The 16,266-nt window shown below is 35.0% G+C and overlaps 1 protein-coding gene across 1 annotated transcript in view; it reads right to left on the bottom strand.

The window, feature by feature from the left end:
• Positions 1-4,079: 4,079 nt before the first annotated feature.
• The window catches only part of LOC149570611 (chaperone protein ClpB3, chloroplastic-like), a 111,529-nt gene continuing 99,342 nt past the window's right edge, over positions 4,080-16,266 (bottom strand). The window contains exons 9-10 of the mRNA XM_089823184.1: positions 9,645-10,574; positions 4,080-4,731 (exon numbers count right to left, since the gene is read on the bottom strand). Coding sequence (XP_089679310.1) covers positions 4,411-4,731; positions 9,645-10,574 — 1,251 coding nt within the window. The 3' untranslated portion in view covers positions 4,080-4,410. The remainder of the gene's footprint in view (positions 4,732-9,644; positions 10,575-16,266) is intronic.

Here is a 16,266-nt window from a genome sequence, read left to right on the forward strand (position 1 = left end):
GTTGAACCCTTAAAGATGTTTTTCCAAATTTTAATTTCTTCGCACCTAGGGTGTCTAATGCAAGAGCATCCTAAGGTAGTCAACAATCTTATATGCAAGAGCTTGAGCTCAATTTTGTGGAATAATGATTTGTGCAGTTAGGAATATCTTTGAGGCACACTGAGGAACCTTGTCCTAAGTGCACATAAATTCTAGAGTAATCGTATTAGAGTCAGTGCCTTTTTTGTGGTTGTTGGTAGTGTGTTCTTGATTTCTTGGACAAGCTTTGGAGATTGTTTCAACAAGCTTCGATCTGAGGGAGTTGGCTTATGTGCTCTTGGATTTAGGTTGTTGGATGACACGTGGACCTATGCTTAAAGGTGCGTACTTTTCTAGTCATATGAGTTAGCTATGCATTGTAAACTTTGGGTTTCTCTTAAGTATTTATTAATTTAGTCTGTTTGGCCGACTTGTGGCTTGAGTGTGCAATTAATGTGAGTGTTTATTTAATGTAATTTGCTAGGCTAACTTGTGGCTTGGTTTAGTATAAGTAGAGTCTTGTGATGTCTTGATGGATTCAGTTCAACAAGGAGTAGCTGAGAGAAGCGAAGTTCAACAAAGCTAGTAGCTAACTGTGGGCTTGAGAAAATAAGAAGGTTGTTTGGTGGCTTGCGAGCACAAGTTTACATTCTTCTTGGGGTCCTCTACCTGATTGTGGATCTGCACTAGCTAGAGTTTTGATCTTGTGAGGTCTTGCAAAACTTTTATTGCAATTGCTTATGTATTTGACCATAACCCGGAAGGCCTTATAGCCAAGCATGTTGGATGTAAAACAAATGATTCTATTATGAGAATATGGGTTGCAATTGATCTAAATCTCTAAGTTATTGTTATTCTTCTGCCATGTGGTTATTTTTTAAGGGCCAGGACATCTCCTTTGGTAATTCTCATGCCTTGTATTGCATCAATATTTGACCTTGATCATAACCTTATTGCCACTTCGACAATGTGAATGAAGATCAAAGCACAGTAAGCACTTGCATCATTAGTGATTCAAATGTTGATGCTAGCATATGTTTTGATGTTGCAGTATTCTTGAGATAGTATATGAAATTGAACAAGAGATGAATTCGTCCCCCTCATTTCAATTGAAGTTAATTTTTTAATTAAAAAAGATCCCTCGCATGCAATTTGACTATCCAAACAACAAATACTAATAATATCCTATAATATCTTTATTATTTTGTATTTAATGGTCAATATTGTAGATTCTTGAAAATATTGGTTACAATTCTATTATTATCTCATAATAAAAATATCCTCCCTTTTTAATCTAAAATTTAATGCTTGTTCATTCAATTAATTTATCTAATATTTTGCCAATTACCAGAGTGATTATAAAAAAATGTATTTCTTCCTTGAATTTCTTTTCAATTTTTCTTTTATTGAGTACAACTTAGTGGAAGTCGCCAATAAAATTTAAAACCTTTTTTTTTTCCTTCGTTTTCAAAGTATCATAGCATTCCTTTCTTTAGAGTTGTGTGTTTTTAATTTATGTTTGTGTGCTTCTTTTCCTTCTCCAAGTTCAAAGGGTTTATTTACCTTCTTTTTGGTCCAATATCTATATCCTATACGTGGTTGCATCATGCAATTCTATGAGCCACTTTCTAATTTTCTTCTAGATCGTTTCTTAGTAATTTCTTCTCAATTTTGTTTGACTTGGGGTTTCTTGAAAATGCAATCAGCATTTTTTCTCTTCCAAAGATCCCCCATTTTCTCAAAGTTTATAGACCTCTTGTTATCATTTATAGCCAATAGGGTTTCTATAGAATCTTTTGTTTTCTAGTCAAATTCAAGTTTTGATAACAAATTCTCTAAAGTTTTGTGGGTCTTTACCAAAAACATTTTGGTACCTCAAAAAAAGTGCCTCTGGTACTTTATTTTTTGAAACACATGCCTTTGCCCCGAGACATTTGCTTTGGATTTTAGATTGAAAAGTACAACAAATGGAAGTAGAGATTGAGGACTTTCTTCGAGTATCGTCACCTTGATGCGCTCATTTTGGGTAAACAATCTCGTCCCGTTGGAACTAGACAAGACCATGATAAGTTTAAAAAGCACAACTAAGAAGCAGTAATGCTTATCAAGCTTTCTAATACTGATGATCAACTACTATAAGTGTCATCCAACAAGACATTTGCAAACAACAAGACTCTACTAAAGGACATCATAAAAGAGTCATGGATTCTTCCTAAAGAACCAAGTATTTTCTATCATGATTGACGGACCTATGTCATTACAAGAGCATCTGACAAAAATAAAGGACATTAAAGATCAACATAAAGCCATTGGTCAAAAAATGAAGGGTAGTCTCTCTGAAAAATCTACCTCAACCCTATGAGCACTTGTAGATATGCTCAACATTACTACAATTAATGTTGACAAAGTTTTTTAACTTATGCAATAGGATTTTTAGAAACAACAATAGCAGTGTCACTTCATCCTCCTCAAAACAACCATTTGTAGCAAAATCTCTTCACAAGGATAAAGGCAAAGCTCAATCCTCTTCACACAAGTGCAGCCTCAAAATAGCTTGAAAAAGAAAAGGTTCAACGTAAATACAACTACATATTTGGTCACTTGATATGGACTACAAAGTTGGATTGCTTCTTAATAGCAAAAGCAAGGAGGGTCTCAGCCATAGTTACAGCAACCTAGGGGATCTAGGGACAACAGAACGGGATTTGGGGACAACAGAACAAAGGGGACAAGTTCCTAGAACAAGGGGATCAGAAGGACCTTAATTTGGGGATAGCGGGAGGATGGTGGCACTAGCCAGGGGGGTTGTATGTACTCTACATATAGTACTTAAAATGCTAGTTATTATGAAAAGATGTATTTAATATAAAATATAAAGATGTTAAAAGGGAAATACTTGAACATTGCATGGAATTGGAACATTGAACATAAATAGTCAAATCAGCAAATAGACAACACTGGAACATCCCCCATCATCGACGGAGGTAGCAAAATCTAGTGGCACCGCTAGGGACAAGGGATGGAGTCCCCAGTCCATCCCCGCCTCCATGTTACTATAGTCTCAGCCCAAGGCCAATGTTACTTAGCACTCAAAGCATAAAGAATTTGCAAGGAAGATTGCTGGAGTCCCCAAGAAAATTGAATTTGAAGTTTGATGGTCAAACATGCATTGTTGATCATTCAAATTTTGAGCGGCAAATTCAACCCAAAGTAAAGAATTATAATTTGTGGATTGGATCCATAACCTTAAGATGTGCAAAGTCGGTTCAATCAATGCTCACACCATTTACCAACTTTAACATGAAATGTGTCATTTGTATATCAGTCACTGCATAATGGACAAAATGAATTAAAATGTTAAGGAACAAGTGCATGAACCTAACAAAATGCAAGCTCACTCTAATGGGTTCACATCAATGACTAATTGCACACTAATAATTAAACATGAAATTGAAAAGACAAAGTAAATAAATGTGATTCAATGTTGTTTGGTTAAACAACAACATATTTATGAATTCAAGTTTTGTGAAATGCTGTTTGAATTTTTTTCTCCGGGACATTAATAATAAATATAGTTGCTATATTTATCAGTGCAATATAAATATATTCTTAAGGTGAAACTTGATCAATTAATAACATTTCCTTTGTGCGATTTATAGAATCGTCAAACAATCATTTATCATAAGAGTAAGCAACAAGATTATTAGTCATACAAAGAGGCTGTGTGCACCCTTCTTCTGGAGCAATCCCTAAAGCTTAAAACAACATTCAAGAGTACCAGCTTTTTAGAAATCAAAGTTTTTGAAATAAAGAGTTTAAAGGTTTCAAGCAAGGGTCAGATAGGATGGAGGAGTTTCTTCACAATTTATAAGATTTATTACACCTCTGGAAGGCCTTACTTTGAAGCAGCCTGCCATGGGATTTCATATGCAATTCACAGACAATAATTTCAAAGCAAATATTTAATCGAGTGCAAAGCTCATCCACCTGGATTATATGCCAAAAAGCATGACAATGAATTCACAGATACATGAAATAAAACCATTGCCATATTTACACTATGATTAAAAAGTGTTTTCTCTTTCATATTTAGAGTACAAAATTTTCTTCTACACATCATACAGCTCCATATTTTACATTGTATAATCCCTCAGTGCCACTGGCCATAACTTTGATGTTGATTGTATTTACTATTGATAACTTTCAACATCCTTAAGACCAAATTGGTCTGTAGGACCTTTTTAACGCATTATTGAAGTATATAGTTCAAGACCAAATTGGTTTCATTGTACAAGAATCATTCTACTTCCTATGTTATTAGTGTCCCTCCAACCATCCATCTTTGTCACACTATTAGTCCAAGCAGAAATTACCAGTTACGCCCCGCAAACTCTATCCTAGTGGGACACCAACATCTAATGCATTTACTGAAGCATTTGTTGGAACCACCTTGAAGACAAACTTCTGATGGGGAAGTTTACCATCGGGAAATGCAGTAACTTCTGTGTCAATAAGAACTGTATCCTCCTCCTTGAGATTCCCTCTAAGAATTTCCTTTGCCAGTTCATTTTCTATGTTCTGCTGAATTACTCTTTTTACTGGCCTTGCACCATAATTTGGATCATAGCCCATACTTCCTAGCAGTTCAATTGCACTGTCCGTAACTTTAATTGTTATTTTTTTGTCTCTTAATCTCGCCTGGACTCGGTCAACCTGCAATTTACAGCATTCGTATGCAATTGGAATCAGAGAAACAAATTTATGTGTAATTCATTGACGAAGCAGCAGCACAACCCAGGAAAAATGCATATATTGCACAAAATCAAGTTTTTGGAATACAAAATTTCTCTCAGCTGATTGCCACTATTTGTCTTTAGAAACAGGAACAAGTTCAAATATTACTGGCAGTTGTATGATCAATACAATGCTACTTGCATAAGAAAATAATGAAAACTTAGAATTTTATAAATGAATATTTTGATCTTGCTTAAATTAAATTAATGTGCACTGTACATGAAAATAGACTTGGCCAAACACAAAAAAAAGTTCCCTGGCTCTGATCTTTCTAGATGTATGGCTGCATCAATTTTCCAAAAAAATAATTCTTCAGGGGGTCATCATCTGGGCATTCCAAACTAGCAACATTTGAGTATTGCATATAATCCAAAAGGCGGACGAATCTGAAGATCCAGTAACACAACTATATCCACAAAAGAGATGTCTAAATCAATATGCAACTCTTTGTGCATGTGTGCGTGCATGTGGGAGGAGGTCCACTTTATTTTAATTGTAAATATTCTGTGTTTATGATTACCAACTTCATCCATCCAATAAGAAGAATGTTTATACTGCTTCTACATTGCTTCTTACCAGTCACAGACTGAAGAGATTACCCAACATTAATTTTGAGCTATGATGTACTAGTTCTGATCAAAGTGCATCTCTTTCCAAATGGATAGCTTATAGCTCAATTGCAGCAACAGAGCCCAAATTTGATGGACAATAAAAAAGTTTTGAGAAGGATTCAGCCTACCTCAATTCTGAAGGATCACTGTCTCTAACTGAAACAACAGAAAATCATTATAGAACTTGATATTTGATATTAAACAATGAAGATGAAGTCTCCCTAAATAGAGAAAAGTACAAAACAATATTTCTAAACAAAATAATTGTCAACAGAATATGAAAATAATAACTAACTAATAAAACTGAACTCACTAAACAAAAGAGAATCTACAAGTCTTTTGGGCATGGATGCATGGATGGCTGCTCCCTTCTCATTAAGACAGCCTGCAACATGAGTCTGCAGCATAGACCATTCCTGAATTTGCACAACTTCTGGAAATGACTAAACTAACCAACCTAATGTTGGGAAAAAATGGCATCACTCCCTATAGCCAAAGACACCTATATGAAACTCAAACCACAATTTTGAGGAAAAATCAGCAAACGCTTGTGCCAACCGTTACCCTAGCAACTCTAGTTGCAATCCAGTACAGTTACAAGAAACTGTGACTTCTGTGGAAAAAATCCCCAAAACCTTCCAATCATCTTTTTTTTTTTAAACAAAAAAATAGTAAAAACCCTAAGACCAGCAACACCAGTCTTTATTTCCAAAAAACATTTTTTTGTGGATAAATCAACAAAACAAAACCCAACTTTTAAGGAGGAAAACAATAAAACCCTTGTACAAAATGATTTAAGGCAACAAAAGCACAAAACCCACAATAAATTTTTAACGAGAAAATTTATTAAAATATATTAATCTTTTATGGAAAAAAATTATAAAACCCTTGAATAATCCTTTTTAAAGGGAAAATTTCATTAAAACCCATCAAAAAAATATAAAAATCCTATCAGAATTTTTTAAGTAGAAAATTATTAAAAAAACTGTGAACACCCAATAATGTTTTAAGGAGAAAAATTACCAAAAATTAGAAAAACCAAGAGACCATTATTTTTATAATGGTCATGCAAAAACCCTTACACGGCAGAATACAAGTCACAACTGCAGCAAACAAAAAAACTCATCATAGAAACATTCATACAGCAAAACACTCCACTTTGTGTGGTAAAAATACCCCTAAAAATGCCCAAACTTCATCACATGGTTTAAAAACAAGAAAACACTTCACACAAGAAACAACACATACAAGCAACATGGAACTCACAAGAATCACATCCATGTACATGCAACCCACATGACCCTAGGCCTCCCATGAGGGAATTAAACCCGAACTAGCTCTGATACCGTGTTATAAAACTTGATAGTTTGATATTAAGCAACATTAAATATGAAAATAGAAACTAACTAATAAAACTTAACTCGCTAAATATTAGCATAGATACATTACATTATTATTTTAATAAAAATCATTCACCTATCTGCCACATTGTCCATGCACTTGGAGAAGTTATGAACAGGTTTGAGATGAGGCCAATACCAAGTTGGTTATTTGAAGATGATACCACTGATAGAGAGTGTCTTGCACAAGTTTGACTACATCGGCATAAAACTTCCTTGAAATGATAACTGGCCAGTTCTTCCAAAATTTTGAAGACCATATATCAATCCATAATTTGTTTTCAAGCAAGGAACTCATTAGTAAAGACCAATAAAATGAGTGCTACAGCCAATGTTAACAGGACTTCCTGTACTGTCATGAATGTACCTGCTAGCAAGTTTTTGGATCTAAGTGGCTGCAAAGTTACAATGTAATGCAAGTAGAGTATGCCAGATCAGAGAAACAGAAAGACACTTTATGTGATATGACAAAACTGATCACAATTTCGGAATTTCTCATAGATCTTCTCATAAATCTGCCATACGACTTCTCACAACCTCCTATAATGTGAAAATAATCTTCACAATTATTTCTCTTCATTTGCTTGTGTATCTGATGTATTTATTTATCTCTCTCTTCAACACACACTCAAATACAACTCCATAAAACTCTTTATGTACCTTTACCACGAGAGGTAAGAAGACATCATTCTTCATCAAGGACACAACTTTTGCAATGGATACATCCCTCACTCTTTCATTGAACATATCAACATTGGTAGCACTCTTTACAAACATACAAATCACATCTCTTGCTAATATATCTTTCATTAATTAAATCACACCTTTAATGAAATCAGGTGCCTTTTGTTTTAAACCAATCGCCACCTCCTTATAACCACTGCTTGTTAGCTAAACTAATCACCACTATTATTAATATAGCTGTTTGTTTAAACTTACTTAATATGGCTGTTTATTTTAATCATTGCTGCTCTTGTATCAAAATTAATCTTCTTTCAATATCATTGCCACTTAGCTATGTAAATCATTGTCTTCAATGAATAACTGTTGTTTATTAAAATGTAAATCACTATCCTTGGACTTCCTTGATTGCTGACTTGAGTTTCAAAGATGAAGCAGTTTATTAGATCTTATTATGAGCATCCTCTAGCATAGATATGATGAAGTCTCAGCAGAAAAGATGACAATCAATCTGTCATAAATAAGAGAGCTTGCTCTTCATATTACTGAGATAATTCTATCAAACTCGGATAAAAAATTTATTCAGCATTATGATTGTGGACATCAAGGACTACATTTCAGCACTTCCAAATGGCTTGAGACGTGTGATTGATAAACACTAATAGCTTTTCCAGATTCTGATAGGAAGCTATCCAATATGAAATGCAGGCAACCCTTGGATTATCAAGAGGGATAAATGTCAATTTTCAATTGGGATTACATGTGAGCAGTGTATCAAGAGGGGTAGATGTCTGGGAACAGGGTTTTTCCTTATAGATTATTCAAATAATAGTAAATACAATAAAGGAATCACCTAAAAAGTGTCTCACTGTGCATGTGTAGTATGCCAAACGGGTTAGTGCATAAATGAATAGTGAGTAAGAAAGCACTTACCATTAGCCTTTTAAACATTTAGTTTTCTAACTGTTCATAGGTTTTCCATTTTACCTTTTACATTATTTTTGTAACTTCTTTCTTTTGCATTGTTTCTATCATTTGCTATCTGATAATCGTGTTAAATAATGTACATCTGACTAGAACAATAAACACAGCAGAGTAATCATTTTCAAAGTTTCTATAAAAACTATATTTATTGTCTATGCATATTGTTAGGCTCTACTGGCAATATAATAACTAAGCAAAAATTGAGAAGACCACAGTTGTAGCACGCATTTAAATTAATTCTTCTTCCTAAGAATATTTATGATAATTGTTAGTCTTTTTTATTTATTAGAAATGAGAGTACATTATCTGACCTCACAGATAATTCTTTCAAAGCTGAAACTCTGAAACTCTGTGTATCACCTACCATTTTACCTTTTACCTATACTTCAATATCTACAGTACCATTTTTTCTCTGTAAGTTTTACTGACTTGCATATTCACATCAAGAATAATGTATAATGTTAATGAAAGAATGTCACTTTATATTACAAAAGATATAATGGGCAAAATATGCAACTGATGTTGCAATCTAGCTAAAGATGCCTGAATAAGATTAAAAAAAAATCTTAAATAGATATAATCCGGGAGTTAATGCAGGGTTACATGGCATTAATACAAAGGAGTAGACAAGTTTTGTTGACCAAATTACAGCAATCAAATATTTGTATATAAACAAAAAAAGTAGGACGGCAACAATTGAACTTGATCTGTCCCAAAATTTTAAGTTAATTTCATTAGGAGTAAATGCACTACAAAGCACAAATCTCCATGTTGTATAAAGTAAATTACAAGAAATGCATAGAACATTAGAAAGGATATTTATCAAACAACTGAGTTACCCCTTCTTGCATATCCTATTATGAATTCTCAGAAGTACTTGGATCTTATGGAAATTTATGGTATCTTCTGTTATTATAGGTCACAGATAATTCTTTATTAACCAATCAAACAATTTTTCTACTTTCTTTTGCACATTGGAAATAAAAAGAATTTCACAATAGTAAATTATCTGCATACTTGTAATCTCACAATGCTACTTATTTGTTCATAGTCCAATGTCAGATAAATTCTTTATCAACCAATCAAACAGTTTTTCTACTTTTTCTTTGCAAATTGGAAATAGAAACAATTTCACAATAGTAAATGATCTGCATACCTGTAATCTCACAATGCTACTTATTTGTTCACGGTCCAAAGATTGGAAGACAATATACTCATCAATACGATTTATGAACTCAGGCCGGAAGGTCGCCTGTGCTGCTTCCATGACTCTCTTCTTCATATTTTCATAAGCTTGCTCTTTCGAGACAGCTTCATCGTCAAGAGCATTTAGAATATACAGGGAACCAACATTGGAAGTCATAATAATGATAGTATTGGTGAAGCTTACAGTTCGACCCTGCGTGTCTGTGACCCTTCCGTCATCTAAAATCTGAAGGAAAATGTTGAAAACGTCTGAATGTGCTTTCTCAATTTCATCAAATAGAATAACTGCATAAGGCCTTCTGCGAATAGCCTCTGTCAGTTGCCCTCCTTCCTCATAACCAACATAGCCAGGTGGAGCTCCAATCAACCGCGACACTGCATGTTTCTCCATGTATTCACTCATGTCAATCCTCACAAGAGCATCCTCAGTATTAAACAAATAAGAGGCAAGAGCCTTCGCCAATTCTGTCTTTCCAACTCCTGTTGGACCCATGAACATGAAGCTGGCAATGGGGCGGTTAGGATCTGAAAGACCAGCCCGAGATCGTTGGATCGCTTCTGCAACTGCTTTGACAGCTGGATCTTGACCAATGACACGCTTATGCAATTCCACATCCAAGTAAAGAAGTTTTTCCCTCTCAGACTGCTGAAGTTTAGAGAGGGGAATACCAGTCCATTTACTGACTATTTCAGCAATATCATTCCCAGTAACCTCCTCCCTTAGCATTGACTTCCCACTGCTTTGATAATCATCCAATTCCTTTTCAGCAGCCTCAAGCTGTTTTTGTAGTGACATCAGACTGCCATATTTTAGTTCAGCTGCTCGGTTGAGATCATAATCACGTTCAGCTTGCTGGATCTCCAGATTGACACGATCAATCTATTGAATACATTTGAAAAAAAGGAAATTATTAGAATATATAAATATTTCTCTTAAGCCCAAATGTACTTAAGCTATTTACTACCAAGAAAACAGCTCATTATATAGACTTGGATCCTCTTCCCTCTAGATTTGAAAATTTAAAATAATTTAGAATCACTTCTTTACGGCGTCTGCTACTCAGAGACACAAATGTAGATTCTTTCAAATGAACATACAAAAAATACAACTCTGTAAAACATCCCATGTAGAATTATCATGTTACTATAATTATTCTAATTACTAATCGCATATTATCACCCTTCTACTCTTGCAATCATTCCTTTGACTTACTATTCAAACACAAGTACCTCCAAAGTCTATTATTTTATAAGTACACTCCACATATTTGAAGAGTATAAGAAGTACAACAAAATAAGTTACAAAAGTAAAAGAAGTAAACTTAACCGAAAGCAAATGGGGTTGCAAGCAGAGTGAGTTTAACCATGGAGGAAACTCCATAGTTAAGCGTGCTCAAGCTGGAGTAGTACTAGGATGGGTGACCTCCCGGGAAGTCCCAATGCTTCACCTAGATCCAATGAGTGCTAAGTGTTCCATTTATTCTCACAAAAGATGGATTTATGTTGAATCACTACTTATGAAATACGGGTCAATGAGTTTGACTCAAAAACTACACGGTTAAACCCTGATAGCAATATCACAATTTGACTTACCATGGAAATTATCTCCTACGGTTCACAGTACTAGTTATGGGTCAAAGACCAAGAAACATGATATGTTCATAGCAGAGAAATTATATATATCTTCTCAGTTAAATGTTATTTAGTGGCAAGTACTACCATAAATGCCATATTAAGTACATTTTATCTCACACCACCTCTTTCCATTTATGAATTATTACCATTTAAGATTGAGGGCATGCACATAAACTAGCATAGATAGTCTATGATCTTTAATTGGATTGATCATATTTATATATGAAATAGATCAGCTTACTTGCTGAAATACTTTGTTTATACATTCACAATTTGTCATAGTGCTGTAATGAAATGAATAAGAAAGGAAAGAAAAACGAGGACAAAAAGAATTTCAAGAACAGCAAACTTGTCACCATTAAAACAACCTTCCCCAAACACAACACTACAAACAATATGAGGCTATGCTTCCTTTCAAACTCTTTTAACTTTCAAGAATGAAAGTTTTGGAGCATGGGAAAGAAAGTTGTGAAATGGGACAATGCTTTTATACAAAAGCATTAGTTGAGAGTCTGATTCATGGATGAACTCTCGCCTTCTTTTTCTCAGCAAGTTTCCAGCAAAAACTCACAAATTTTACTCCCTGAGGTTTTGGTGAGCTTTTTGCAAAAACTTGGCAAATCTTATTCCAAAACCTCACTTGCATTAATAAAAAAGGCCTAGGATCAAAAAAAAAACATGCACCCTCTCAATTGTCGGGTTTTTTTATATCTACCACCTTATGCAGCTTGTCTCCACTGGCCTTCAAACACAATTTGGTCTCCATTCTCAAACCCCTTAGGATGTCTTGCCATATAAGAATTTGATTGCAATGAGGAGGTCTGGGAATAGAGAGCACAATCAAAAACTTAAGAAACCAATTTTATCACTATCACAATATCACTGATCAATGGTGAATTATCAAACTATCAGTATTAACAATTCAAATGCGATTAAAAGAAATTTATAAGCCCCCAAAACTTTTACTAGAACATTAAAGAGGAAAATGTGAAAAATCTTAATATTTATGAATCATGATGATGTTCAAAGCCAATGGATCATAAATTGTTAGCTAGCTATTATTTCAGGAATCCACATGATGATGTAATTGTTTACTCAGTTTGCATTCAAATCAATAAAACTTAATAGAAAACAGTTTTGCACTCATTTGTGGACTCATCGAATACACATCTTGTCATTGAATTTTGCAAACAAAAAAAAAATGTTTCTAACGAAATTTAAACAGTTTTTCAAATTGCCAAGTTTTAGCTGAGTCAAGTTTTTTGGGTCTAGCAAGCTTTTGCCAAATTAGACGACCATACACCCAGTTCCAACATTCTGCTACAAGTTACAACCAGCTCTAGATGGTAGGGACAAATACAACTATATTCTTGTACTTTTTGTCTTTAACAAGAATGAAATTATATTAATCTCCACAGACGACTAAAAGTATGTTAATTGGAACCAAAAAGTACAGCAGTTTATATTGGATAGTCATATGAATAGAAACCTAGAAAGGCCTCACAGAGAAGAAGATCATAAGCAAAGGAATACAACTCTATTTTTGTACCTTTTCTGTCTTTAGAAAGAATGAAATTATATTAGTGTCCACAGATGACTGAAAGTATGTTAATGGGACTCAAGACTACAGCAGTTTATAGTAGAAAGTTCAAGGGAGAGAACCTAGAAACACCTCACAAAAGAGAAGAACATGAGTAAAGAAATACAAAACAACTTGAACTTTTTCCTTTTTGTCTTTAGAAGGAATGAAATTATATTAATATCCACAGATTACAAAAAGTATGTCGATGTGACCCAGAAAAGTACAACAGTTTATAACAGAAAGTTCTAGAAGAGAAACCTAGAAAGACCTCGCGAAGGGGAAGACCGTGAGCAAAACAAAACAACTATTATGTTCTTGTACTTTTTCTCTCTTTAGAAAGAATAAAATTATATTAATGTCCACAAATGACAGAAAGTATGTCAATGGGACTCAAGCGTACACCAGTCTATGATAGAAAGTTCTAGGAAGAGAAACCTCGAAGAGCCTCACAAGCAGGAAGAACATGAGAAAAGAAATACAAAAACAACAAAGGACCACCAATACAAGAGATCAAGAAACTAGGAGAAAAAGAACCCCAAACAGTAAATGCTGCAGAAAACCATAGACCATCAAGAGAGTGAAATGAAGAACCCAAGTATGATCCACCACGTGCAATAGAGGTAGTAGCATAGGTGGCGGCTAAGTGAAAAGACAAGTATTAAGAGCCTATTCAATAGATAAGGTAAGGATAATCGATGTTATGCAGAGTGTTAGTGTAAAGGTCTAAATCAACTAAAGTGCGTGCCTGTACTTGGTTTGAGTAAAAAAGGAGATAGGCAACACTAGAGAAAACAATATAGTAAAGATATGAACATAAATATTGAGAATGGAATCATGATGGGGACAAGGTTTGACTTCATCCACACTATGGCATCATTGAAACAATTATATCAAAAGGCCAAGCATAGGAAAACTAGGAGTTGAGATAAATTAAAACTAAAACTAAAAAACACACTAAAAATATTACATCATGCATTAAAATCAGACAGCAAGAGCTGAAAGACCAGCTCTGATGTGGATCCCAGCCATCTGGATTGGAAACCTATCCAACATCTAGTGAGTCCTCACCATCTAGAATGTAACCAAGCCCATATTAGCATTGTTTTCATCTTTCGCATTAAGCCACATCAAACTGATCATCTTCTCAAGGTAGTGAAAGGAACAAAGCAAGGCGAGTGCAACAATACACGTCTAACCAACATAAATGAGCTATCGACATTACTAGCAAGACACCAGATGATGTGAGTTATGTTCCACTGCGACATACAAAATCGAATACTTAGTTTCCCAAGATGAAACACCAAATCTCTGATGCTCATATGCTAAACAATGTATCTAGTTTGTGTGACCAAATGAGAGAACACCAAGGTTCCTTCTTTATCGTGGACTTTCACTCAGTTTTAATGACTGTCGTCGGTAGAAACTGTGTAGCCGATGGGCTCATGTTGTCGGTAAAGATTTTGTAGTCGACAGGTAGATTAATATTGTTATGTAGCCGACGGACCCCTTCGAGAAGGTTCGGCGGGAAGTATTTATACCTCATCTGGGATCATTGTAAATCATCTTATGCTCTGTATGTAATCTCTTGGCATATGCTGTAATGTCCCCTCTTTAGTTCGACATGGCATTGATCATGGATTTGCCTATTCCAGACTCTCGTAGGCAAATGGTGTGGAGAGAGAGTCAATTCTGCGGATCAAATGGTCATATCTTGCTCTTGAAGAAGTGTTAAGAGGTTATATTTTATTATTATGTGTTATTGGGGCCTACATGTTATAATTTTAAGTTGAGTTGCACTTTTTATTTTATAAAATTACTTTATTATAAAAAGTGCATTATAATGAGATTTTATAAAGGATGTTTCTAGAAGTTCTAGCAACTTCTTAGAAAAGTGAATAAATAGAGGGCTGGGCCTCTCATTTGGACATGCTTGGATTTGAGATTTCTTCTACTTCTTCCATTGTGGAGCAAATTTGTAGTCTCTCTTGGGTCTACAAATTATTATTTGATCTTTGGGAACGAATCATTCCCTTGGATTGGCGACTTTGAGGGTGTGAAATATCACCTGAATTGTTGCATTTGAGGAGTTGGTAATGCAGCCATCTCATTTGGACTTCATTGAGATTCAGTTATAAGGGTTTACTTTGGTTGGAATAAGGGTTTCAGTTGTGCCCTAGCATTTGTGGATTGATTAACAGGGTTTGAAGACACAATTGTGCATTATTTTCCGACTGCCAGTCCAGGGTTTGGACCCATGTTTTTGCTCATAACTCCTAATTGGCTTGACGGATGAATTTCATATTTTAGGGGGTTATTCAGCAACCCTAGGCGCCCAGATTTATTGCATTTGGAGTGACAAAAAACGCTGCAATATTTTTATCTAGCAGCCGTACCAGGCCGTACCTGTACGGCCCTGCCAGTTGGGCAGCAGCAGCAATTTTGTGAGTCGGTTTGGGGCAGATTGTGAAGTCTTCATGTGGCATTAATCCAACATTCATATCCGGCAAAATTGGAGCTATCCCAGGTGCACAAAATATTGATTGCCAAAATATTGCATGTTAAGGATTAGAACAGTCAGCACTGTCATTGCATAAATAGTTATTTCCAGTCATTAATAACTGTTGTAAAAGTTTCGTCATTTGCATTCCAAATCTGAACTGGGTTATTGTTCATGTCATAACATTGCATTGTCAAGAGCTTGATGTATTAGAAGTGCATAGTTGTGACAGTCTCTCATTGTAATCAGTTCTATTTGCTGTCATAAAATCAGAATTGCATTGGACTTCATATTTGAGTTTCATATTGTCATCTATCTCTTAGATTGGTAGTGTTATAATCTGGAATTGTTGTTCATACATTATTGGCATCATATATTGAGGTTTCGTTGTACAACAATTAGTAATATTGCAGCCTTATTCGGTTACATGCCAACTGTTTGACAAAATTCCTAAGTCCAGTTTGAGGGTTTCAATGGCCTTTATAGTAAGGGTCATTACATATGCGAATGATAAACGAAGTACTATCATTGCTGTTCTTGTTCATTGTCTGTGTGCATTAATCAATTAATCTATGCAGTAAACATTTGGCACCGTTGCTGGGGATCTACATCGGTGAACCAATCAATTGTGACACCCTGTAGGGTTGTCGTAAATTGCCGGACCCATTCGTTTGTATCTGTTATGCCATTCGCCCTCCAAATCATTTTGCATGTTTTACAGTGTCGGATCGGATCAGCCATACCATCACCATCAAACTTCGGCAACTTTTCCTTTGGTCCTACCATTACTACTGGATTTTGCGCACAGGCATTGTTCAATCCTACAATACTAGCACTGTTCACTCCCACACCGGCGCT

This window comes from Cupressus sempervirens, chromosome 3 (assembly GCF_028749045.1).
Source record: "Cupressus sempervirens isolate cs-2001-9-10 chromosome 3, ASM2874904v1, whole genome shotgun sequence".
Lineage (NCBI taxonomy): Eukaryota > Viridiplantae > Streptophyta > Pinopsida > Cupressales > Cupressaceae > Cupressus > Cupressus sempervirens.